This window comes from Lithobates pipiens, unplaced genomic scaffold, assembly GCF_037356315.1.
Source record: "Lithobates pipiens isolate NorthernLeopardFrog02 unplaced genomic scaffold, aLitPip1_a1.2 Scaffold_18, whole genome shotgun sequence".
NCBI lineage: Eukaryota > Metazoa > Chordata > Amphibia > Anura > Ranidae > Lithobates > Lithobates pipiens.
The window spans coordinates 49,528,337-49,553,241 of record NW_027507758.1 but is presented as its reverse complement, the minus strand read 5'-3'; the positions used below and the strand labels follow the sequence as shown (position 1 = coordinate 49,553,241).

The 24,905-nt window shown below is 44.2% G+C and overlaps 1 protein-coding gene across 1 annotated transcript in view; it reads right to left on the bottom strand.

Annotated features, from left to right (window-relative positions):
* The window catches only part of LRPPRC (leucine rich pentatricopeptide repeat containing), a 313,757-nt gene that overhangs the window by 275,115 nt on the left and 13,737 nt on the right, over positions 1-24,905 (bottom strand). Inside the window, exons 2-4 of the mRNA XM_077485668.1 lie at positions 21,044-21,240; positions 14,709-14,831; positions 2,955-3,076 (exon numbers count right to left, since the gene is read on the bottom strand). Of these exons, the coding sequence (XP_077341794.1) occupies positions 2,955-3,076; positions 14,709-14,831; positions 21,044-21,240 (442 nt within the window). The remainder of the gene's footprint in view (positions 1-2,954; positions 3,077-14,708; positions 14,832-21,043; positions 21,241-24,905) is intronic.

Genomic DNA, 24,905 nt, shown 5'->3' with positions numbered 1-24,905 from the left:
TTTTACTTGTAAGCAACAAAATGTCAGAACCGGTTTGGTCTTTAAAATGGTTAAACTTTTTTTTTCCCCACCCGTGAAAACTCTCTGCACTTAGAAAGATCGTGACATGCTGTTTTGACGATCAGGAAGGGAAAAGGATTGCGATTTCGATTCTTGATGATTAATCGTGCAGCTCTATTGAGAGTGCATATTGTTTTAGCACTGATCACTGTATTAGTCTCACTGGTTGGCGCCCAATTGGCAGCTGAAAAATCGCAGGCCCACTATAAAAGTTGATGATCGCTGCCATTACTAGTAAAAAAAAATAAAAAAATAAACTCCAGTATAGATCCCATAATTTGTAGATGCAATAAATTTTGCACAAATCAATATACAAACTTATTGGCATTTTTTTTTACCAAACATATGTAGCAGAATACATATTGGCCTAAATTTATGAAGAAAATTACATTTTTTTATTGGATATGTTTTATAGCAGAAATAAAAGTGTTTTTTTTTTTGTTTTGTTTTTTTCAAAATTGTCTTTTTTTGTTTATAGCACAAAAAATAAAGGTAGAAGTATTCAAATGCCAACAAACGAAAGCTCTATGTGGAAAACAAAATATGACAAATTTTATTTGTGTAAAGCGCTGTACTACCGCACAATTGTCAGTTAAAGTAACGCGGTGTCGTATCGCAAAAAAAAAAATGGCCTGGTCATGCAAGGAGGGTAAATCTTCCGAAGGTCAAGTGTTTAACCACCTTCAGACCGGACCATTTTGCTGGTAAATGACCAGAGGTCTTTTTACAATTTGGCACTGCGCTGCTTTAACTGGTAATTGCGCGGTCATGCAATGTTGTACCCAAACAAAATTTGCGTCCTTTTCTTCCCACAAATAGAGCTTTCTTTTGATGGTATTTGATTGCCTCTGCGATTTTTATTTTTTGCGATATAAACGTAAAAAGACCGCAAATTTTGAAAAAAAATGATATTTTCTACTTTTTGTTATTAGAAAAATCCAATAAACTCAATTTTAGTCATACATTTAGGCCAAAATGTATTCAGCCACATGTCTTTGGTAAAAAAAAAGTCAATAATTGTATATTTATTGGTTTGCGCAAAAGTTGTCACATCTACAAACTAAGGTACGTTTTCTGGAATTTACGCAGCTTTTAGTTTACGACTGCCTATCTCATTTCTTGAGGTGCTAAAATGGCAGGGCAGTACAAAACCCCCCCAAATGACCCCATTTTGGAAAGTAGACACCCTAAGGAAATTGATAAGTGGCATGTTGAGCCCATTGAATATTTTATTTTTTTGCCTCAAGCGATTGAATAATGACAAAAAATATTTTTTTTTTTTTTTTTTTTTACACAAAGTTGTCACTAAATGATATATTGCTCACACATGCTATGGGCATATGTGAAATGACACCCCAAAATAAATTCTGCTGCTTCTCCTGAGTACGGGGATACCACATATGTGGGACTTTTTGGGAGCCTAGCCGCGTACGGGGCCCCGAAAACCAAGCACCGCCTTCAGGCTAAGGGCGTAACAGTTTTGAAGGCCATAAAATGCCAAGATGGCACAAACCCCCCCCCCAAATGACCCCATTTTGGAAAGTAGACACCCCTAAATTTAGGGGTACACTAGTGAGACTAGGTAATAAATGGCGGGTGCCCTGAAACTATAAAAAAATAACTAACCAACCAGCGTCACCTGTAACAGTTATATGGTGATCACTGGTGAAAGGGGGCAATCAGGGGGCTTTATGCGGTAGTATATGGGGGTCCCTGGCGCTATAAAAAGCTGCGGCGAACCTAAATACCTACCTGTCTAACTAGCGTCACCTGTGACACTAATACAGTGATCAGAAAAACGATCGCTTATTAGGCTGGGTTCACACTGGAGCGATGCGGGAACGCCACGAATGCGCGGCGGGTTCCCGCATCACATGCCTCCCGGCGGCAGTTCACACTGCCCTATGCGAACTGCTGGGAGTGTCAGTGACATGTTAATGACACCCCCAGATCAGTTCGCATATCGCAGTGCGATCTGCAAACTCGGATCGCATGGTGTGAACACCGATCCGATTCTGCTGCGGACCAAAAAAAGGGTCCCGTGCGAGTTTGCGGCGGGTGCGACACGAATTCAGCCATACTATCTGTATGGCTGAACTCGAATCGCACAGAGATCGGATGTGATTTGCACTGCAGTGCGGTGCGAATCACATTCGTTCTCATAAACCACTGCAATGTGAACCCAGCCTTAGCGACACTGGCGAGGGGGGGTGTTAACGGGGTTACACCTTTATTGGGGGGGTTAGGGGGGCACATTAGAACTAAAGGGGGCTAACCCTAACTGCCCTAACAGTTATTACAGTCACAAATGACACCAATGCAAAAAAAAAAAAAAATGCAATTGGTGTCACTGTGACTGGGGGGGGGCAGGGGTAATTGGGGGGTGATCGGGGGGTAAAGGGGGGGTGTGAGTGTGCCTGGCATGTTCTACTGTGTAGTGTAGTGCAACTCACCGATGCTCTCTCCTCGGTGCCGGAACGAAAAATACCGACACGGAGGAGAGAATACATCACTTCCTCTCCTGTGTTTACATTACAGGAGAGGAAGTGATGTCACGGGACATTTTCATTCGTCGGGAGCGATCGCGAGGGGGTGGCCATGAATGAATGGCCGTCCCCTCGTCCGGGATCGCTCCCGAACGAATACCGACCGCCGCAGGCATCGGGCGGGGGCCCGATCGGGCCCCCGACCCGCGGGCAGGCAAGGACGTACATGTAAGCCCTTATGCCTGCCCGTGCCATTCTGTCGACGTACATCGTCGTGCGGCGGTTGGCAAGTGGTTAAAAAGGAACATGACCCATTGCTCCCACGTTTTAGAAATAAACCCCAATGTTCCAGCTGGGTAAAAATTAAAAAGATTGTGAGCATTTTGTAGATGCATGCTCATTACTTACTTGATCTGGCTTTAAATTAGCGTACTCCATGGTAGAAAGGAATTCAGTAGGTGAGAATTTGTGATCATTTTCAAGGTAAACCTTCAGTAAAGCGTTGTAATGGGTTTCACTGAAGACAAACCCTAATAAAAGGGGGAAAAAAATAAATAATTCAGAATTCCATATCACTAAAGAGTAATAAAACATTGACACATATATGTGTGCATACATTACATTTATGGGAATCTGCCACGGTCAAACCAAGCACATACCCGATTCTTTCCAATGATCAGACAATGAAATCTAAATATTATTTTCAATTTAATCATTTGCATTCCACATCAGCGGATACATACAACCACAGTCTTGATTTCAATTATATCTAATATACTAACTTGACCAGAGATTCAGCAAACAACTTTGGCCACAAACTAGTGTCATACTTGATGACACTATGCTGGATGAGCAGACACATAATATATATAAAAATACAGTGTCTTGAAGTATTCATACCCCTTGACATTTTCCACATTTTGTCATGTTAAAACCAAAAATGTAAATGTATTTTATTGGGATTGTTTGTGATAGACCAACACAAAGTGTCACATAATTGTGAAGGAGGAGGAAAATGATAAATGGTTTTCAAAATATTTTACAAATAAATATATGAAAAGTGTGGGGTACATTTGTATTCAGCCCCCCCAGTCAATACTTTTTAGAACCACCTTTCACAGCAATTACAGCTGCAAGTCTTTTTGGGGATGTCTCTACCAGCTTTGCACATCTAGAGTGAAATTTTGCACATTCTGCTTTGCGAAATAGCTCAAGCTCTTTCAGATTGGATGGAGAGAGTCTGAATAGCAATTTTCAAGTCTTGCCACAGATTCTCAATTGAATTTAGGTCTGGACTAGGGATGGAACACGTGTAGAGCCCGCTAGGAAGTCGGCACAGCAATGCGCTAATCACAGGCAGTGAGACATTGCCCGATCTCTGCAGCCGCACAACGAGGCAATGTCTCACTGCCTGTGATTAGCGCAGAGCGGCGCTGACTTCCTGGCCGGCTCTGCACGTGCTCCATGCGAACACGCCTGAGCTCATCCCTAGTCTTACCATTCTAACACAGGAATATGCTTTGATCAAAACCATTTCATTGTAGCTCTGGCCGTATGTTTAGGGTCGTTTTGCTACTAGAAGGTGAACCTCCACCCCAATCTCAAGTCTTTTGCAAACAGGTTTTCGTCTCAGATTGCCCTGTATTTGGCGCCATCCATCTTCCCACCAACTCTAACCAGCTTCCCTGTCCCTGACGTGCAATGTTAGCTTTCCGCCAAATGTAGCGTTTTGCTTTTAGGAAACAATTTTGGTCTCATCTGACCAGAGCTCTTCCACATGTATGCTGTGTCCCCCACATGGCTTTTCGCAAACTTCAAATAGGACTTCGTATGGCTCTCTATTAACAATGGCTTTCTTCTTGCCACTCTTCCATAAAAGCCAGATTTGTGGAGTTCACGACTAATAGTTGTCCTGTGGACAGATTCTCCCACCTGAGCCGTGGATCTCTGCAGCTCCTCCAGAGTCACCATGGACCTCTTGGCTGCTTCTCTGATTAATTCTCTCTTGCCCGGCCCGTCAGTCTAGGTGGACATCCATAACTTGGTAGGTTTGCAGTTGTGCCATACTCTTTCCATTTTTGGATGATGGATTGAACAGTGTTCCATGAGATGTTCAAAGCTTGGAATTTTTATTTTTGTTTATAACCTAACCCTGCTTTAAACTTCTCCCTGACCTATCTGGTGTGTTCATTGGCCTTTTTTTATACCGAGATTTAATTACACACAGGTGGACTCCATTTACTAATTAGGTGACTTCTGAAGGCAATTGGTTCCACTAAAATTTAGTTAGGGGTATCAATGTAAAGGGGGCTGAATAAAAATGCACGCCACACTTTTCAGATATTTATAAAAAAATAAATTGAAAAAACATTTATAATTTCCCTTCAACTTTACAATTATGTGCCAGTTTGTGTTGGTCGATCATATAAAATCCAAATAAAAATATATATTTTTTTTAACAGCTTACCTGTAAAATCCTTTTCTTGTAGTACACCATGGGACACAGAGCCTTAAGTAATTACTTAATGGGTTATAGGCCAAATTCAGGTGTTGACACTGGTTATACCCAATCAAGGAAGTTCACTCCCTATATAACCCCTCCTCCTTCCAGGAGCACATCAGTTTTTGTAGCAAAGCAATATACTTAAATCCCCCAAAAAAAGAGGGCAGGGACCTCCGTGTCCCATGATGTATTCCAAGAAAAGGATTTTACAGGTAAGCAGTTATAAAAAAAAAAAAAAACGATTTTCTTTATCGTACATCATGGGACACAGAGCCTTAAGTAATTACTTAATGGGACGTCCCATAGCAATGCTACTTGAGGGGAGGGAGACACAACCTGCAGGGTACCCCCAGACTCGAGGATCTTTACTGCTGCCTGCAGGCGATCGTCTCCTATCCAGCTGATAAAATTTTGTGAATGTATGCACTGAAGACCAAGTTGCGGCCTTACAGATCTGAGTCATGGAGGCCTGGTGACGCACTGCCCCAGAAGCACTAACCGCCCTGGTAGAGTGCACCTTAACATAAAAAGGAAGAATCTTACACCTCAAATCATACGTTTTGAATCCTCATTTGCCGAATCCACTTAGCGACAGTGGATTTTCACCCCGTCTGTCCTGAGGACCCTCTGGCAGAATAAATAAGACATCCGTCTTATGAATCTCAGCAGTTGCCTTTAAATAGATTTTTACTGCTCTCACTACATCAAGACAATGTAGTGACTTTTCTTCCCTGGAACATGGTTTTAGAAAAAACGATGGCAGGACAATATCTTCATTCAGATGAAAGCCTGAAACCACTTTTGGCAAAAAGTCTGGACGAGGGCGCAACACCACTCTGTCCTCATGAAAAATCAAATATGGCTCTTTACAAGAACGCAGCCAATTCCAAAACCCTCCTTGCTGAGGATATAGCAACCGAGGATATAGCAACCAAAAATACCAACTTCCTTGTCAGAAGGAAGGACTACGGGAATATGTTGTATCGGTTCAAATGGCTGTTTTTGTAACAGACAAAACTAAGTTCAAATCCCAAGGGTTCAAGGGAGGTTTGACGGGCAGATTAAGCCGCTTTACACCTTATATAAAACCCCAGACTAAAGAATGAGTAGCAAGCAGTCTTTGAACTAAGACCGATAAAGCTGAGACCTGGCCTTTGATAATGCTCAAGGCGAATTTCATTTCTACCCCTAATTGTAGAAAGGCAAGAATGCTGCCTATGATATATGTCCGAGGGTGCCAATCTTTGGATTCACACCAGGAAACATAAGCCCTATAATATATAGTTCTGGAAGCTGGCTTCCTTGCATTGATCAGAGTAGATATAACTGACCCGGAAAGACAACGTTTCTTCAGAATGTGGGTTTCAATAGCCAGGCTGTTAAATTTAGAGTCCGTAAGAAAAGATGGAATATCGATCCCTGTGAGAGCAGATCCGGCCGTAGCAGGAGGGACTATGGGTCCTCCACTGCCATCTTTACGATTTCTGCATATCATGACCTTCTGGGCCATGCTGGTGACACCAGAATTACCGTTTCTTTCCCCAGCTTGATCCTGCAAAGAAGTCGAGGCAACAACTGAATAGGGGGGAATTCATAGATCAGTGAAAGCTGATCCCATGGGGTCACCAACACATCCGCTCTGCATGCAAATGGATCCCTTGTTCTGGCAATGAAGTTGACTAACTTCGGTAGAAGATCTACGTTCAGAGTCCCCAATCTTTGGCAAACAGCCCAAAATAAGTCGGGGTGAAGAGATCATTCCACTGGGAATAACTGCTGGCCACTCAAATAGTCTGCCTGCCAATTCTCTACTCCTGGAATGAAGACTGCCGATGGGCAGAAAGGAATGTTCTGTGCCTAAGTTAGAAAATGGTTCACCTCTGTGCTGAGAGACTTTCGGTGCCCCCTTGGTGACTGATATAGGCCATAGCTGTGGCATTGTCGGATTGAATCCCGACAGGACAATCCCGTAACCTGAAAGTCCAGGCCTTTAGAGCCAGACGTATTGCCCGAATCTCAAGTCTAGGATATTGATGGATAAGGTTCTTTTTGGTTCTTGACCACTGACCCTGGACAGTTGTCTTTTCTAGTACTGCTCCCCAGCCTGAAAGGCTGGCATCTGTCGTTACCACTTTTCAGATGACTGGTCTGAACGATTTTCCTTTCAGCAGATTCTGGGTTAGTAACCAGCAAGTGAGGCTTTGGGGGACTCTTGGGGACAGCTGCATTGGCAAGTCTAAAACCTGAATGGTTTTGTTTCAAGCAGACAGGACACTGTTTTGCAACGGTCTTAAATGAAACTGGGCATAGGGAACTGCTTTGAATGAAGCCACCATGGTTCCTAGCAACCTCATGCAAAGGCGAATGGAGGGATCGCCATTTGACCTGACCATCCGCACCAACTCTCTTATGGAGTTCATCTTTGCCTGAGGCAAGAACACCTTTTCCTGGGCTATATCTATGATCAGACCCAAGTACTACAGCCTTTTTAGTGGTATTAAGGAAGATTTCTCTAGGTTGAGAATCCAACCCAACTTTTCAGATAGTGTACACGTTGCTCCAAATGAGCCACCAACTGATCTATTCATAATAGATTGTCTAGGTACGCTATGACTGTTCTGCCCTGTGCCTTTAACCTGGCTAGAGGTGTGGCCAGCACTTTTGTGAACACCCAGGGTGCTGTGGCTAGCCTGAAGGACAGGCATACAAACTGAAAATGCTGCTATTCCAAATCGAACCGCAGAAATTTTTGGTGAGCGGGAATATATATAGCGACATGCAGATATGCATCCCTGATATCGACTGATGCCAGAAGTTCTACTAGAAGGATAGAAACTAGTGAACTGATGGTCTCCATGTGAAAGGAGCAGATCTTCAGGAACAGATTTTGATTTTTTAGATCTAGAATGGGTTTGACATCTCCATTTGGTTTCGGTACCATAAAAAAAAAAGTTTGAATAAAACCCCAAACCTTGCTCTTTTGTGGGGATCTGTATGATCACCCCTTGAGAAATTAATTGGTCTAGTGCCTGAAACAGATTGTCTTTTCTCTGGATCTTTGGGAACGCCTGACCTCAGGAAGTGAGACGGAGGAAAGTCCCGAAATTCCAGATTGTACCCCAGCGTTACCGTGCAGATGACCCATCTGTCCTGAATTTCTTCCCAGTCTTCTGAAAACCGCAGAATTCTTCCCCCCCACCTTGGTGAGGGGGGTTGCCTCTTTATGATGTGGCTTAAGGACTCTGGCTTGCAGGTTTCCGACCCCAGGACTTTTTTTTGAGTCTGGGTTTGACTTTGAGATCTTCCGCCGAAGCCATCGCCCCTGACTATAGGAGGAAGCCCCTGGCATAGGGGAAAGAACCCATTTACATGAAGGGCGTTTATACTTTCTTTTGACTGGCAAAAGGGTACTTTTCTCACTAGAAATTGTTTGGATTAGGGCTGCAACTAACGATTATTTTCATAATCGATTAGTTGGCCGATTATTGTTTCGATTAATTGGTTAATAACCTTAAAAAAAAAAAAAAAAAAAAAAGTGGGTCAAATTGACGTTCATTTTCAACCACAGTGACGGGAAAATTTGGAAATAGAAAACTTCTTCGTCAAAAGGAATTTTCAGACAGTGTATGTGTTTGTTAAGAAATTAAGTATAAAATTTCAATCAAAATTCTTTCATTCAGCGAATGTACAAAGATTTTTCATCTGAATATTCTCACCTGAAAATTGATCCGTGTGGCCAGCTAAGGCTAAGTACACACCCTATGCCAGGGCTCGACAAACCCCAGGCACCAGGTCGCCAATGCGACCAGAAATCGAAACCTCGCGCCTAAGCTGCCACCAGCCCACTCACTATTGATGCCCCAGACATGCATAGCATTAACACCGACTGCCGTCCTCCTCCACACTCAGCGGCTCTGGCAAGCATCAAGCGCCGCGCTGTGTGAAACTGAGAAGCAACAGAGAGGAGGATCTGTCAGATTTCGGCCGGAGTGGGCGGGACCCGGCCGGAGTGGGCGGGACCCGGCCGCTATCAAACACCAGCCAATGGGATCTGGGCGGGCCGCTATGTGTATGTGGCTCCGCCCCTTTTATTAAACAGCCCAAAAGTTGGCTGGTGTTTGATAGCTGCCGAGTCCCTCCCGGCCACCCCGACATCAAGCTCAAAACTGACAGATCTGCCTCTGTTACTTGTCAGTTTCACACCCCAGCTGGGTCCCGCCACCCCCGACATTAAGCTCAATTCTGATAGCTCCTCTGATACTTTTCGGTAACCGAGTGCTCAGTGTGAAACCTACAAGTGCCACCTGCCAGTGCCAATCAGTGCCACCTGCCAGTGCCAATCAGTGCCACCTGCCAGTGCCAATCAGTGCCAGTGCCACCGCCCAGTGCCAATCAGTGCCAGTGCCACCGCCGCCCAGTGCCACCTGGCGCCGCCCAGTGCCACCTGGCGCCGCCCAGTGCCACCTGCCAGTGTCACCGCCAATCAGTGCCACCTGCCACTACCAACCAGTGCCACTGCCACCTGCCAGTGCCAACCAGTGCCACCTGCCACCCAGTGCCACCTTCCAGTGACAACCAGTGCCACCTGCCAGTGCCACCGCCAATCAGTGCCGCCAACCAGTGCCATCTGCCAGTGACAACTAGTTCCACTGCCAACCAGGGCCACCTGCCAATCTCCTGCCAGTGCCACTGCCAATCAGTGCCACCTGTCAGTGCCAGCGCTACCTGCCAGTGCCACCGCCAATCAGTGCCACCTCCCAGTGCCAATAGTGCCACCTGCCAATGCCAACCAGTGCCATCTGGCAGTTCCACGTGCCTGCCAGTGGCAACCAGTACCATCTGTCAGTCCCAAACCAGTGCCACCTGCCAGTGCCACTTGCCTAAGCCAAGCAGTTCCATCTGTTGCCAGCCTTACTCTCTGGTCAGCCCATAACCTTGAGCGTTACATTGGAGTTATTGACTGGGTGCTCCGTTGCGAGTAATGGATAGGGGGTGAAAATGACTGGCTTAAACCAGGGAGCTGACAATCCATAACACTATAAAAAAATAAAAAATAAAACTGTCTCCTTCTTCTTGAACTGGCTCCTAAATTCAAAGCAAATTTGTCAACCCCTGCTTTGATCTGCAGTGCTTTCTTGCTGTACGTTTTGATTTTTTCGCACGTGATTTTACTGCAATTTGCACTTTTTGCTTTTTTTTGGGCAGATTAAAAAACACAAATTGCTGCAAAAACGCATTACATTCTTTTCTGCAGCTTCTCCATTGAAGTATATTGAACCAAAAAAAGCACTGTTTTGCGTTAAATGTCCCTGACCCTAGTACAAAAAAAAAAAAAAAAAAAAAAAAAAAAAAAAGCAGATAATCACTACTGGAAGGGGTTCATTTTTTACTGTAGAACAGTGAAAGTAATATTTACAGTAGTGATTATATTTTTGTACTATAAAGGGCTCATTTTAGTTTTTTTTAACCCCATTATATTACTGGCTGATTAATCGATTATGAAAATAGTAATCGATTAATTTCATAATCGATTAGTTGTCAATCGATTAGTTGTTTCAGCCCTAGTTTGGATATATTTGTACAAGTCTTTGCCAAATAATCGCTCCCCATGAAAAGGGAGCCCAGTTAGGTCTTTACATGGTACTTCAGTTGACCAAATTTTTTAACCACAGGATTCTACGCATAAGCTTAAGGTGGGACACCTGGTGAATAGAATCTTTACTAGCATCTATGGCAAAGCATAATGGTTTTTGGTAGTTCAGCCAAATCCCAAGCATGTTGTGCAGGAAGCTCCCTAAGGGCCTGTATAAATTGGTCCTTTAGGGATTGACAGACGCTTATTGCGGCGACTGCAGGCTGAGTAACGGCACCTGCCATGGAAAAAGTAGATTTTAACAGGGATTCCAACTCTTTATCTGTTGGATCCTTAAGCATCTGTGCATTGTCTACTGGACAAGTTTGGCCTTTATTCACATTGGAAATAGCAGCGTCAACTGCTAGTATTTTCCATCTTTTGGGGAATTGCTCCTCCAGGGGATAGCGAATTGCAAATCTCTTAGGAGCGAGAAAATGCTTATCTGGGTGATCCCATTCAGCAATAAGCTGTTCTTAGTAATGCTTGTGCAGGAAACGCATGCAAAGGTTGAGAGGGTTTTGAGGAACACAAGGAAGAAACTGAACTTTCAGGAGACTCCATTAGGGGTAGCATGAAATTAGAACGAACCATCTCCATAAGAGATTGTATCAGCAATTTCTCATATTGAGAGGCTGAAAAAGGCTAATCTACGGCTGTTAACTCCATAGAGGAATCATCGGTTTGTTTTTCCTCCTGATCGACTGAGGGTAACACCTCATCCTGTGCCCACTGTTCCCCTTGCAAAGGTTCTGAAGTAGGGGAGGGGGAACTAGCACGCTCCCTATCCATGTGAATGGAGGATGCATTTAAAGCTGCTAATCTTTCCTCCAGACCCTGCAGGGAGGAAAGGACATCTTCAGTCATGTATACAGGGGCTAAGATGCGAGAAGCAGTTGCACCATCATTTTGTTCCAATGGCTCACCCTGGCTTTCCATAACTGGCAATTCAGGAGAGGATGACAGCATAGAAATGCGACTCAGGATCCTAGCGCCTGGGGGTGAAACCTTTATGTTTTTGTGTGGTCTTTTTTGGTAGGCATAGTCCTAAGTACAAAAACAGAGGCACTATCCAAATTGCGCTTAATCTTTCAAAATAGCCCTGACACTTAAAGCCGCTATATAACATTCAGCCTATTGCTGGAAAAAAGGTGTTGTTCCTGTATCAGGAATGTCAGTTTGCAACCCTCACATGTCCCACAGATCCTGTGTCCTTGTGTTGCAGGCTGCTTGTTTTCTCCTTGTCAGCTGAGGAAAGACTGTCACAGCTGTGTTGCAATTTGTTTTTAGCATGTCCTGCGTTCTCGTGGGTGTTCACGGCATCGCGCTTAGGCCCCGCCCCCTCCGCGAAAAAATTCTGCCCCTTTTTACATTTAAAATGATCTTGCGATTATGCATGGCGTCTTCGGATACCAGATCCAATGGGGGGGGGGGGGGGGGGGGTGGGGAGTAGGGACCAGTCTAGCAGCAGGCACAAACAGTGAAATCAGCCACAGTAAAACAATTAGCAGTATTAGCGGGACCTCCGCACAACCCCCCCCCCCGTTGGATCAGGGGGATGTAAGGGGGCCCCTAACCCTATGGTCCCATCAGGATTTTACCTTGAAAAAATCCCCCTCCACACGCTGCTGCAACCAGACAAGGACTGAGCTTTACAGTGAAGACAACAGAGTAAGGTATATGCATAGACTCTAATGGAGAATTAAAGCATGACAACATTTTTTCCTAATGGAAGAAATACATAGGTGTTTTTAATACCCAAGTTTCTTCCCTTACCTTATCCTCGCCGCAGGATTTGCTGAATTAAGAGACAATCCATCCTTCACCCATCACAACGGGCTTCGTTTAGCAAACCTTCAAGGACTGGTCCCTAAAATGGGGTTCCAAATCCCTTGGACCTATAAAAGCACCCCAACAGAGAAGCTAGGTAATGTAGCAAGACCAAAGCCTTGGATTCCTGGGGTCCAGACATTCAAAGAGGCGTTACAGACAAAACCTCATGCTTCAGATATGAGGCCCCAGGGTACCATCCTTTTAGGCCTTAATGGCACTTTGGATGGATCTGGTGTATGGAGGCTATTTAAATCCAGCATGGAACCCTCCTGGAGCTCCTCAGAGCACATCTTCACTTGTGACCAGCACCTTAGACACTGGCGAAAAAAATGATGTGCTCCTGGAAGGAGTCGTTATATAGGGAGTGAACATCCTTGATTGGGTATAACCAGTGTCAACACCTGAAGGTGGCCTATAACCCATTATTTAAGGCTCTGTGCCCCATGATGTAGGATAAAGAAATACATTTACATTTTTGGTTGTAACATGACAAAATGTGGAAAATTTCATGGGGAGTGAATACTTTTTCCAAGGCACTGTATATACACATACAGTATATATTTGAAGAATAGACTCAACTGGTACTGGCAGCAGTAAACCAAACATGAGACAGACACCCACGAGCAGTCCTAGCAGGTTTTACTAAACTTTTATTCTGCCCTCAGCAAACAAATACAGTTCCAATAAAGGAGGGGCTTGTACCGCAAGTCCATTACATAAGACCTGCCAAATCACCAACAAAAGTTCCTGATTAGAGGGTGCCTCCTAATGCGTTTCCCAATACAAATATGCAGAACTGGATATATATTAGTGCTCTGTGAGCAGTCAGCCTTTTCACCCAGCAGCAGACTCCCACAGCAGAGAGAAAGCACTGAGCATCAGTCAGCTCACGTGTATAAAAGGCCTGCGCACAGCTCAGAATCGCAGAAATTCCCACTCTAAACCGTCTGCAGTGAAATTGCGCTGCTGTAATAAAACATGGCGGCTGCCATTCATTGAAATGAATGGGCTGCCATGCCCGCACAAACGCAGCGCACAGAAACGCATATACGTGAACCTTTGGCAAGAATGAGGCCTGGCTACCAGGCATGATGCGAACCTAAGAATGGAAGCCTTATTCAAACCAAAGCTCTACCAAGTTGATTATTAATCAAGAGCCGCCTTTTAAGTGTCACTCTTCCCCAATACGGCTGAAATGCAGCATATATATATAAAAAAAAAAAAAAAAAAAAAAAAAAAAAAGTGGTTTAGATATAATACTCAACTTTATTAACAGTGCAGAGAATGAGGTTATCCTCCTACCGACAAGATCCCTGTGAATGCGGAGTACTCCAAATCTTGCAAGAAAACAGTGAAGCATCTCATTGAGATTTGGGTTACTCAACATTGCCTAGGATCTCTCTAGACTAGGGATCCTCAATTCCCGGGCCACGGACCGCGCCAGTCCATGGCCTGCTCAGAGCCGGGCAGAAGGTGAGTGAGCCAGCACAACCTGCACTGCCGCCCTCCAACCACCACAGGGTGCCCACACCCCATCACCCAAAAGCCAGTACTCCCTTCCCTCTCTGGCCGTAAAAGAGAAGGGGGAAGGAGGAGAGCCAGCCTAAGACAAGATCACTGGTTAGACCCAGGCTGCACCCCAACACCCCAGCCCTCCCAAGGTGAAAGGCTGCTCCCAAAAGCCCATCGGGTGTCCTAATGCTTTTGCTCAGATCTTGTATTTCTGGCTCAGCCATGCTGGGGAATATGTGAAAGTATGAACTGCTCACTTCCCCGTTGACCGACTGTATACCACTGTAAGGGCGGCACAGTGGTGTAGTGGTTAGCACACTCACCTAGCAGTAAAAAGGGTCGCTGGTTCAAATCCCAACCATGACACTACCTGCCTGGAGTTTGCATGTTCTCCCTGTGCCTGTGTGGGTTTCCTCTGGGTACTCAGGTTTCCTCCCACAATCCAAAGACATGCAGGTAGGTTAATTGGCTTCTGTCCAAAATTGGCCCTAGTATATGAATGGGGACCTTGGATTGTGGGCTCCTTGAAGGTAGGGACTGATGTGAGTGTGCAATGTACAGGGATAGGGACAATTGTAGACACTCACTCAGGTTGAACTGGATGGACTGGTGTCTTTATTCAACCTTACTAATCATAACTAAAACTTGAATAAAAATGTATTGAAAGTGTAATAGTCCATACCTAATTTTTTCAGCTGGCTCCAGACTTTCTCTGCGATCTCAGTTCTTTCTGACGGGGGCACTCCAGGCATTGAAGACCCACATACCTGCAAGATAAACCAGGCCTGGGTGCTGGATGGAATACCTGAAATGAGAAAGTAAGTTAAGTGCTTGTTATTTTATACAGGATTTATATAGCGCCAGCAGTTTGTGCAGCACTTTACAACATGAGGGCAGACAGTACAGTTACAATACAATTCAATACAGGAGGAATCGAGAGCCCTGCTGATTAGAGCTTACAATTAAAGAGAAAGGGTTAAGTGACACAAAAATTTAATAACTGTGGGGGAGGAGCTGACGACGAAAAGAAAAGTACAATTGTTAGGTGCAGGCAGGATAGGCTTCTCTGAAGAGAAAAGTCTGGCGGGATCGCCTAAAAGCGGATATAGTACGAGATAGTCTGACAGATTGGGGTAGGGAGTTCCATAGGATGGCTCATCAAAGAAGTGTGTGAAACGACATAAGGCATGTTATAAAGGCACTCAAAAGGGAAGATTTACTAAAGCTGGAACACACTAAAGCTGGAACACACAGAATCTGGTGCAGCTATGCATTGTAACCAATCAGCTTCTTGTTCAATTAAAGTGTTACTAAAACCACAACAGTATAATCAGTCTGTATATGCAGTAAAGCATGCTTGTTATACTCACTGTGGAACGTAACAGGTTAATCCTCTGCATTGGGTAAAAAAAAAAAGTTTGATCCTGTCTTCTCTAATCTGCCCCTTCTTCCACTGTCCCCAATCCATCCCCTGATTTTACTCTTGCCTTCTTCCAAATAGTTTTAACCTGCATTAAAAAGCCCAGATTTTTAATTAACATATTTATTGGCGTATAACGCACACTTTTTTACCCTGAAAACAAGAGGAAAAATCGTGGGTGCGTGTTATATGCCGATAGTGGGGGGAGTAGTGCCGCTGGAAATCACCAAACCGCTCGGCTCTGCACTCACTCCCCTGCGACGTCCTGATCACAGTTAGTCCCTGGATACGGAACGGGGGAATCTCCTAGCCTTCTGCCCTTTTCATAGAGAACAAATGGCTCGTTATAGAAGCGCCGGCTCTATAACCTCTGCAGGATATCGGCGGAGCTCTGGACAGGATTGCAGCGGGAGTGTGCAGGCTCTACAGCAGGGGTCTTCAAACCACGGCCCTCCAGTTGTTCAGGAACTACAATTCCCATCCTGCCTAGTCATGTCTGTGAATGTCAGAGTTTTACAATGCCTCCTGGGATGTGTAGTTTCAAAACAGCTGGAGGGCCGTAGTTTGAGGATCCCTGCTCTACAGCGTGAGAGGAAGGAGCCAGTACTGATCGCTCAGGGATGCCTGCTGCATGCTCAGCCCAGGTACACGTCCTGGCCTCCCCTCAGTCCCTGCCAGCTGGCGGGAGGATACCAAGCATGTGGTGGAGATGCAGTCTGGCTGAAGTAGTAGAGGAAACTTCTGAGACCGCACACCAGGCTTCCTGATTAACCCATGTCGGTGCCGGCACCCAAGACGCCTGAATGCCCTAATTTATGGCATCCTGACAGCCAGATCTTCTACAGTGCTGACCCCTTGCAGAGGGTGCTATGAAGTGCCATAGACAACAAAAGGGCAAGGTAAGGGAGCTCATCTCCTTGAGGGGACATATCAATATTAAGTCCTTATTTTTATTTTATTTAATTTCCTGAAACTTGCCTCTAAAATTGGGGTGTGTGTTATATGCCGATAAAATATGGTACTAGCACTTGGACTCTCCCTTTTATTGAACCCACTGTTGAACATTCTGCTTGTATAGTAACCCATCCTAGAATCTTGGCTCCTGATATCCACCCATCCCATTGGGATACTTGAATAGAGTGCAGTCAGACCCCAATCTTGGGATCAGAGTAGCTGGTAAGCAGCTTTAGAGAGTTGGGTGTGCAGATTTTGCGTTACCTGCTGAAATATGGATTTTTGCTGAGACACAAGTATAAATAAACGTTTTGTACAGGAGCACTTTTTTCTGATGGCCCTTACTGGATTTCTGAATGCATTTTTAACACATTGTTATGTACAGTTTTTGACATACGAATTTCTTGATTGAATTTATGCACTTAATATTGATAGCGCAACACATTTTTCATGAATATTAACATGTATAATGTTTATGTGGACATATTGTGAGTGCAGCTGTCACCAACATATTCTTTTTTACTATTTGGTGACACTTTTTGCACAACTTTTTTTATTTATTTTGTTTTTTTCATATACACAATATGTATTCTGCTACATACTTTTGGTAAGGAAAATCCCAACAAGCATATATTAATTGGTTATAGCATCTACAAACTATGGGATATATACTGGAAAATAATATATATAAAAAAAAAAATTATATACCGTATATACTCGAGTATAGGCCGACCCGAATATAAGCCGAGGTCCCCAATTTACCCCCAAAAAACTGGAAAAAATTATTGACTCGTGTATAAGCCGAGGGTGAGACATGCCTGTCCATCCCTGTGTGTCGTCCATCCCTGTGTGTGTCCATGCATCCGTGTGTGTGTGTGTCCATGCATCCGTGTGTGTGTGTGTGTCCATGCATCCGTGTGTGTGTGTGTGTCCATGCATCCGTGTGTGTGTCCATGCATCCGTGTGTGTGTGTGTCCATCCATCCCTGTGTGTGTGCATGCATCCGTGTGTGTGTGTGTGTGTGTGTGTGTGTCCATGCATCCGTGTGTGTGTGTGTGTGTGTGTGTGTGTGTGTGTGTCCGTGCAGCCTACCTGTGTCCAGCCTGCCTGTGTCCGTCCCGGCCTGCGTCCCGGCCCGGCCTGCGTCCCGGCCCGGCCTGCGTCCCGGCCCGGCCTGCGTCCCGGCCCGGCCTGCGTCCCGGCCCGTCCCGCAGCTCTTCGTCGGTGGCCATTCTAGGATTCAAAAGCCGCGCCTCCGTCGGTGATAGGCGGAACACTCAATTTCCCACTGACTGCTGGGAAATTGAGTGTTCCGCCTATCGGATGTCCGTGATAGGCGGAACACTCAATTTCCCAGCAGTCAGTGGTCCGCCTATCATGGACGTCCGCTCATCCTCATACTACGGACGAGGATGAGAGGACGTCCGTGATAGGCGGAACACAGACTGCTGGGAAATTCAGTGTTCCGCCTATCACAGGCGAAGGCGGAGACGGAGGCGCGGCCTTTGAATCCTAGAATGGCCGCTGTCTGTCTGCTCGACACGCTGATCGGGCAGACAGACAGCGATGACTCGAGTATAAGCCGAGGGGGGCACTTTCAGCCTCAAAAAAGAGGCTGAAAATCTCGGCTTATACTCGAGTATATACGGTATATATATTTTTTTTTTATTATTATATTAGTAATGGTGATTTCTGGTGAAACGATCAGCGACTTATAGTGGTACTGTGATAGTATGGTGGCCAATTTGACATGTATACAGTGTTCACTGTTAAAAATATGCACTGTACTAATGACACTGGCTGGGAAGGAAATAAACATCTAGGGCGATCAAAGGGTTAAATTAGTGCCTAACCTGTGTTTGTGTTTACTAAAAGCAATATGATGGTATTTTTGCCCACTTTGCAGCTGAAAAAACACAGCACACATCCACACCCACAGGACAATGCTCTGCCTTGTTTATATAGGCAGAGCTCTGTTCTAGCCTTCTTCTTGATCAGCGGGTGCCAGGGGACTTCCATTGGCCGGCACCCGCTGATCGGCTTCTGCTGTGACTAATCACAGCAGAAGCAGCGCACCAGCGGTGCACACATGCGCCCTACCCTGAGATGGAGCAGGAGAGCCACTCTGCCACCGTATAACCTTGTTATGCTGTCGGCAAGTGAATAATCTTAGAACTACAAAAACTTTGTAATATGAGGACCTAAACTATCCCAACACTTTGTGTCCAATCAGCAAGCCCTTGTACTACGTACTTGTAAGCAGATGTAAACGAGACTGCACAGACTGTAATGAGGGTATGAATCAGAAGACAAATAAAAATGCTTTTTTTTTTTTTTTAAGTTTAAAGAGGAGCTTCAGTCACTCGTGGGAAAATTAAAAGTCAGCAACTACAAAAACTGTAGCTGCTGACTTTTAATAAACAGATACTCACCTGTCCCAGAATCCAGCGCTATGCTCTGGCTTCACAGCCAGCTGCTCACTGCGCATGCACGAGCTGCATAGATGGTCCTGTAATCGTCTAGGGTCTGTGAAGTGTCCCAGAAAGCTGCTGTTAGGGAAAGAAGGGGGGGGGGGGGGGGGGGAGAGAACTTACACTCAGATCGCCTAGACCAGGGATCGCCAAACTAGCCAGCTGTTGCGGAATTACACATTCCGTGAGGTATTGTAAAACTCTGACATTCAGCCATGACTACTCATGATCGGAATTGTAGTTCCTCAACAACTGGAGGGCCATAGTTTGGAGACCCCTGGCCTATGCGATCAAAGTGTCAGTTGGCAGTCAAAACCAGATACCGCCTCCCCTTCAAAAAACAATATGCGCCAAATGTGTCCTATTGGGGTGGGGAGGAGGAAAAGCGGAACTTTACCTTTTAGGGTGAAGTTCCACTTTAAGTCGGGAAATGCTAGAACCTCTGTCAGCTTTGTATTGTTGTCTGTTTCACAGTTAGAGGATTTTTCCTTTCTGTCCAGTAAAAGGTCACGAGACAAAATTTTTGGCTATACACACATTTTATTGCAAACCTGTTCTTCACCCACTGAGGATAAACCAACAGGTTTGCTTTAACCATTCCAAAGCCCTCCCTCCACCAGCATACTCACCTTTCTTTTGCTTCTACCGCCACTCTGTTGGCAGCTGGAGGAAATACCCAACAACTCCATGAATGGAGGAGCGTGTGACAGCACTGAGCCAATCAGCAGCACTGTTACAGGGCATTCCAGAGCTACAGCTCTTGCAACTTGGTAGCTTGCCTAGAGATTTACTTCCATTAACCACTTCAATAATTGGGCACTTTGTCCCCCTTTCTGCCCAGGCCAATTTTCAATGCTGTCACACTTTGAATGACAATTGCGTGGCCATGCAACACTGTACCCATATAAATTTTATTTCACACAATTGCTACTTTCCTTTAGTGATTATTTAATCACCACTGGGTTTTTTGCTAAAAACAAAACAAAAAAAAGTGTGAAAGTTTTGGGGGAAAAATGTTTTTTTTCACTTCGGTTACAAGATTTTGCAAATAAATCTGTCTCATACATTTAGGTCATTTTGTATTTTGCTACATTTCTTTGGTCAAAATAACCCAAATTAGTGTTATTTGGCCTGTAGGAAAAGTAAAAAAATAAATAAATAAATATATATATATATATATATATATATATATATATATATATATATATAAAACCACGCTTAATCGTACTGACAGCCCATTTAATTTCTCCTTGAAAGTCCGAAAACACCAGGACAGTACAAATACCCCCCAAAAGACACCCTTTTGGAAAGTAGACAGTTCTGGTTATTTGTCATTTTTGTCAAAATTTTTTGGAATATGAAGACATTTTTAACAATTTTTTTTTACATACTCTCACCAGTACAGTACTACGTCATAACTGGTGTGACGGTGATCAGGGACACAGAATGGTGGCAGTATATTAAAAGAAAAACATTTTTTCTCTCTCCTCTTTAATAAATAATTTTTTTCTTTGAGCGTTTTTTGTTTTTTGTTTTTTGCACACATACTTTGACCAGAGTAATACAATGTTACCATAGTAACACTAATACTCTGGGTAAGTGATAAGGATTGTTTCTGATATACACAATATGAATGCCTATACCACTGAATTTTAGGAGGTACACGCAACGATTTTTACTGAATGAAACTGGTTAATTTGGTGTTTACTATTGTGGTTAGCTGTGATTGGCAACAGCTAAATCACAAGGCATAGATGTGCTGTGATTGACCGTCTGTACCATGTGATCCCTGTGACCAATCACAGCTAGCAACACAATTGTACAAAATGAATGGCATTAATCAAAGCCATTCATTGTTTACAATTGTCATGTGATCCTAATTGGTCACCTGGATCACATGGTAAAAGCAGTGGGCCGGTACACTGATCAGTCATTGGCTGTCTGGTGGACACAGCCGGTGACTGATCACGCTGCAGCATGGCCCGTGGTGGCGTTCCGTGAGGACATCATAGGACATCTACACAGAATGATGAATGTCCCACCCAGCCGTCATTTGACAATAGGCTGGGCGAAAAGTGGTTAACTATGTGCTGCCACAAAAAATATTTAACCCTTGCACTAGACATGAGCAAAGTCAAAACTCAAGTTCAAATAGTGAGTGAAATAGGTTACCTGCTTGGCAAACCGAATTGAAGGCCTTAAAAAGTTGGTGTCTGTTAACCCGTCCAGTTTTCTGGAGCCTGATTCCAAAATGACGGAAGTACCCGCTTTCAGGACGTGATTGCGTGTGGTGACTTAGCTCAACAGGCTCTATGGTGTCTTTATCTTGTATAGCTGTCGCAAGAAACCTCGCCGGGCTAGGGAAACATCTGTAAGAAAAAAAAAAAAAAACAGTTAGTTACCTGGTAACTTTATCTCCAAGAATATTCCAATACAGCATGTGGAAGATTGGCTTCAACCTCAAAAACAAAAAAAAAACAAAAAACATACGACTCACAAATAAAAAAAACTTTACAAAGCACAAGTTTCATGAAGTGAAGGCTGCGTAGCATGGCAAACCAAGTCCGTTTTGGACAATATGGAGCAAATAAAATCCCTTTGGACTTTTCTAACATTTTTTTAATTATCCTGAGAATTAACCAAAAGGCAAAGGCCAAGGCTAAAGTCTAACAGCAAGTAGATAAGGAAAGAAAAATCATTACCCCCCCAAAGAAAAAAAAAATCTGATGCTATGGACATCAACCGATGTGGCTCCCTGGAAATTAGTGTATGCCCCTGCCCCAAGTACTAGCATCCATTGTAATTCATTATGTGTGGATTTGATGAATCTGGCATCATTGAAAGATTTTTTTGCCTTCCTCTGGATCAACTGTGGGTATAGGGTTGTATATATGGAGGTTTTCTATTGAGCTTTTTTTTCTGTATTTGTTGAACTGGATGGACTTTTTCAACAAGATTAACTATATAATGCTCCACTCTGAACCACCATGTCAATGAGTGTTTGATCTGATGCAGAAATTGGATCATCTCAAGGAGTCTCAGTCTTCATCCCAGACAGAAAGCAGGAAGTTCTCTAATGATGCAATGGAGCTGTGCTCACAATGCTGCCAAAATGGCGGACGTCATGCATTTTGCTGCATCTTGAAAACACATGCACCACATGAGGATGTTTCAGAATCTTCTGTTCTAGAAGAAATGTGCACCGCTAAATGCAATCCAATACCCCAAAACATCACTTTTTATGTTGGGATCAGGTAAGACTTCTCCTAATTGTTTATCCAACCTAAACTCTTGAGCAGTTCCATTGCTGAATGCCGAAGAAAGTTATCCAGAAGTAAATACAATACAGCCAATTGCTATTGATTCTGTGGAAGGGATGGGACACAAAACCTTGAAGGGGGCCAATCGACAAATTATATCAGATAACGGATTAAATAAGACTGAGAAATGTTCACGGTTTTCTCCTGCGACTGTGGACTGAATGACCCCAAACTTCCTCCAACCAGTCACTGGGCTTTTGGGGTGACCTGAGGAGGGTTAAAAGGAGTATTCCTCACCCTTTATTCCACTCTTTTTTTTAAGGGTCAACTTTTATTATTATTCCTGTTGGGAGCATTTTTTTGACAAAAAAGCGAAAAAGTTTACGCTTTTGTTAGTCTTTGGAGCCAGAAAACCAGTTGTGAACATCCCAGTGCTGTCTCCAATTGGGATCTGAAGAATAGGTCTCTGCTGAACTGTAAGCCTCATGTATGATACATCATCACATCATTTTGATGTCACCAGGCCGAGTTTTCAAGAGCTCACCTGGAGGCATTAAATGGTTGTTATAGCAGAAAAAGTGCCAGATTCTCCTGAAACATCTACATTATACACTGCTTTTGTGCTTTTGACTGGGAGAAACTAACAATTACTCTTCCTGAACTCCAGTTTCAAAGTGGAAACGTAACTGCCCTAGCTATAACTCCAAGGTACAAGCTATGTACATGGCTCCTAAGGCTGCTTTCACACTGGGGCGGTATTCAGGCGTTACAGCGCTAAAAATAGCGCCTGTGTAACGCCTGAAAAAAACCGGCCCCTTTAACTCCAGTGTCAAAGCCGGAGGGCTTTCACACTGGAGCGATGCGCTGGCAGGACGGTGAAAAAAGTCCTGCTAGCCGCATCTTTGCAGCGGTGAAGGAGCGGTGTATTCACCGCTCCTATACCGCTCCTACCCATTAAAATCAATGGGACACCGCGGCAATACCGCCGGCAAAGCGCCGCTGCAGCGGCGCTTTGCGGGTGGGTTTAACCCCTTTTCGGCCACTAGCGGGGGTTAAAACCACCCCGCTAGCGCCCGCACACCGCCGCTAAAACGACGGTAAAGCGCCGCTAAAAATAGCGGCGCTTTACCGCCGACGCTGCTCCCGCCCCAGTGTGAAAGCAGCCTAAGGGAGACCATACATACCACAGGTTGAAGGACAGAAAATTGATCAATTCCCCCCCATGAACACAGAATCCCTCCATTCTGTACTATTGCCTTCTGCCGGAGGGAAGTGCAGGGGAGCCTAACCCCACAAGTAGAATACAATGATCACTGCCGATGGCTATAGCTGCTGCAATGGTCTGGTGAAAAAAAAGGCTGTTTTTTTTGTTTTGTTTTTTAAAGGCACTCGATGGATTGATGTCAGTACAGGCAGCCTGCCTATTTCAGGAACCAGCTGAATTTAAACCAGACTATGGCCAGCTTAAAATTTGCTGCCCCTGCTTCCCAAGCTGAGGAAGGATTCTGCCTTCTTATATGTAGGGTTCTTTTAATGCCCCTATTTCCTCAGAGGATAAGTCAGTCTTAGAGACTTTTGACAGATATCAATCTAATTTGATTAGAATAACACTTCTCCCAAAATTTGACATCTTCTTTGGTGAATGAAGCTAGCCAGCCAAGTAAGCACTATTCTACTGCTATAGTTTCTTTCAACGTTTGGCATATTGGAAAGGTACACACATCCTTGCTCTGCAAGCCTCCGTACATTCGGTAATGACCCTATGGCTGGGTTTTTTCTCCTTTAGGATTTGGTTGGCACCACAAAAACGCAATCCACATGTGTTTCTGCATGCATGTTTGAGGGGTTTTCAATGTGTTACAGTGCATTCCCCCCCCCCCTTTTTTTTTTTTTCTTTTGTCAAAGTTACCTTGTTTTTTTTATTTTTCATGCGATACATTCCGGTGTGTTTTTCTGTTTTGTTTTTTTCTCCGACACTGGAAAGGACGCACTGATCTGAGTCCATAAAATCTACTGTCCATGAGTTTTTGATGCAGAAAAAAAAAAAAAAAAAAGGCACTGGACTATCCAGTGAACCGACCCTAATTTACAATGCCTTTAGCAGCTAATCATTTTTTCTCCATGGGCAATATGTCCAGATGAAGCTACGCTACTCTAGTGAAACGCGTTGACTTCATCACAGTATGCCCCGTTCCAACAGAGACTATGAACAGAAGACGTCCTTTTCTGCTGCCCGTTTCAAACATCGTTTGCTGTGGACTATCCAGTGGATCAATCTACTTCATGAAGTAGCAGGCTGACACACAGCACTGGCTTAGTACTGATACAGTGGAAACTGTTGACCACCTGAATCTACCAGGATGCAGTAACATATGGACATCCTTACATACCATCTGCTAAAACAGCCGATTTGAACTGCTTCTTTCCAAAGAGGCTGATCAGAAGTGTGTTACGATCCACGCAGTGGTCCTCCCTTGTACATTCACTCATCTTGCAGCCAGCCCTGGTCATTACATGAATGGACAATGTTATCCTTACTCTGCTAGTAATTGTTTGAATGTACTTAATCTGCATTTGGGCTGCAATTATACAATTCCAAGTTATACATCTCACAGGTTTAGGAGTACCCCGATAATGGATTGGTCATCAAGTGTGTGGGAATTTTTGGCAGAACTTCGACACATGACTATCATTGTTTTTCAATTCCTGTGCCTTTTCCATCACCTGGCCAAACATGTCCATAGGATGGCTAGATTACTTGCAGGGATCTAATT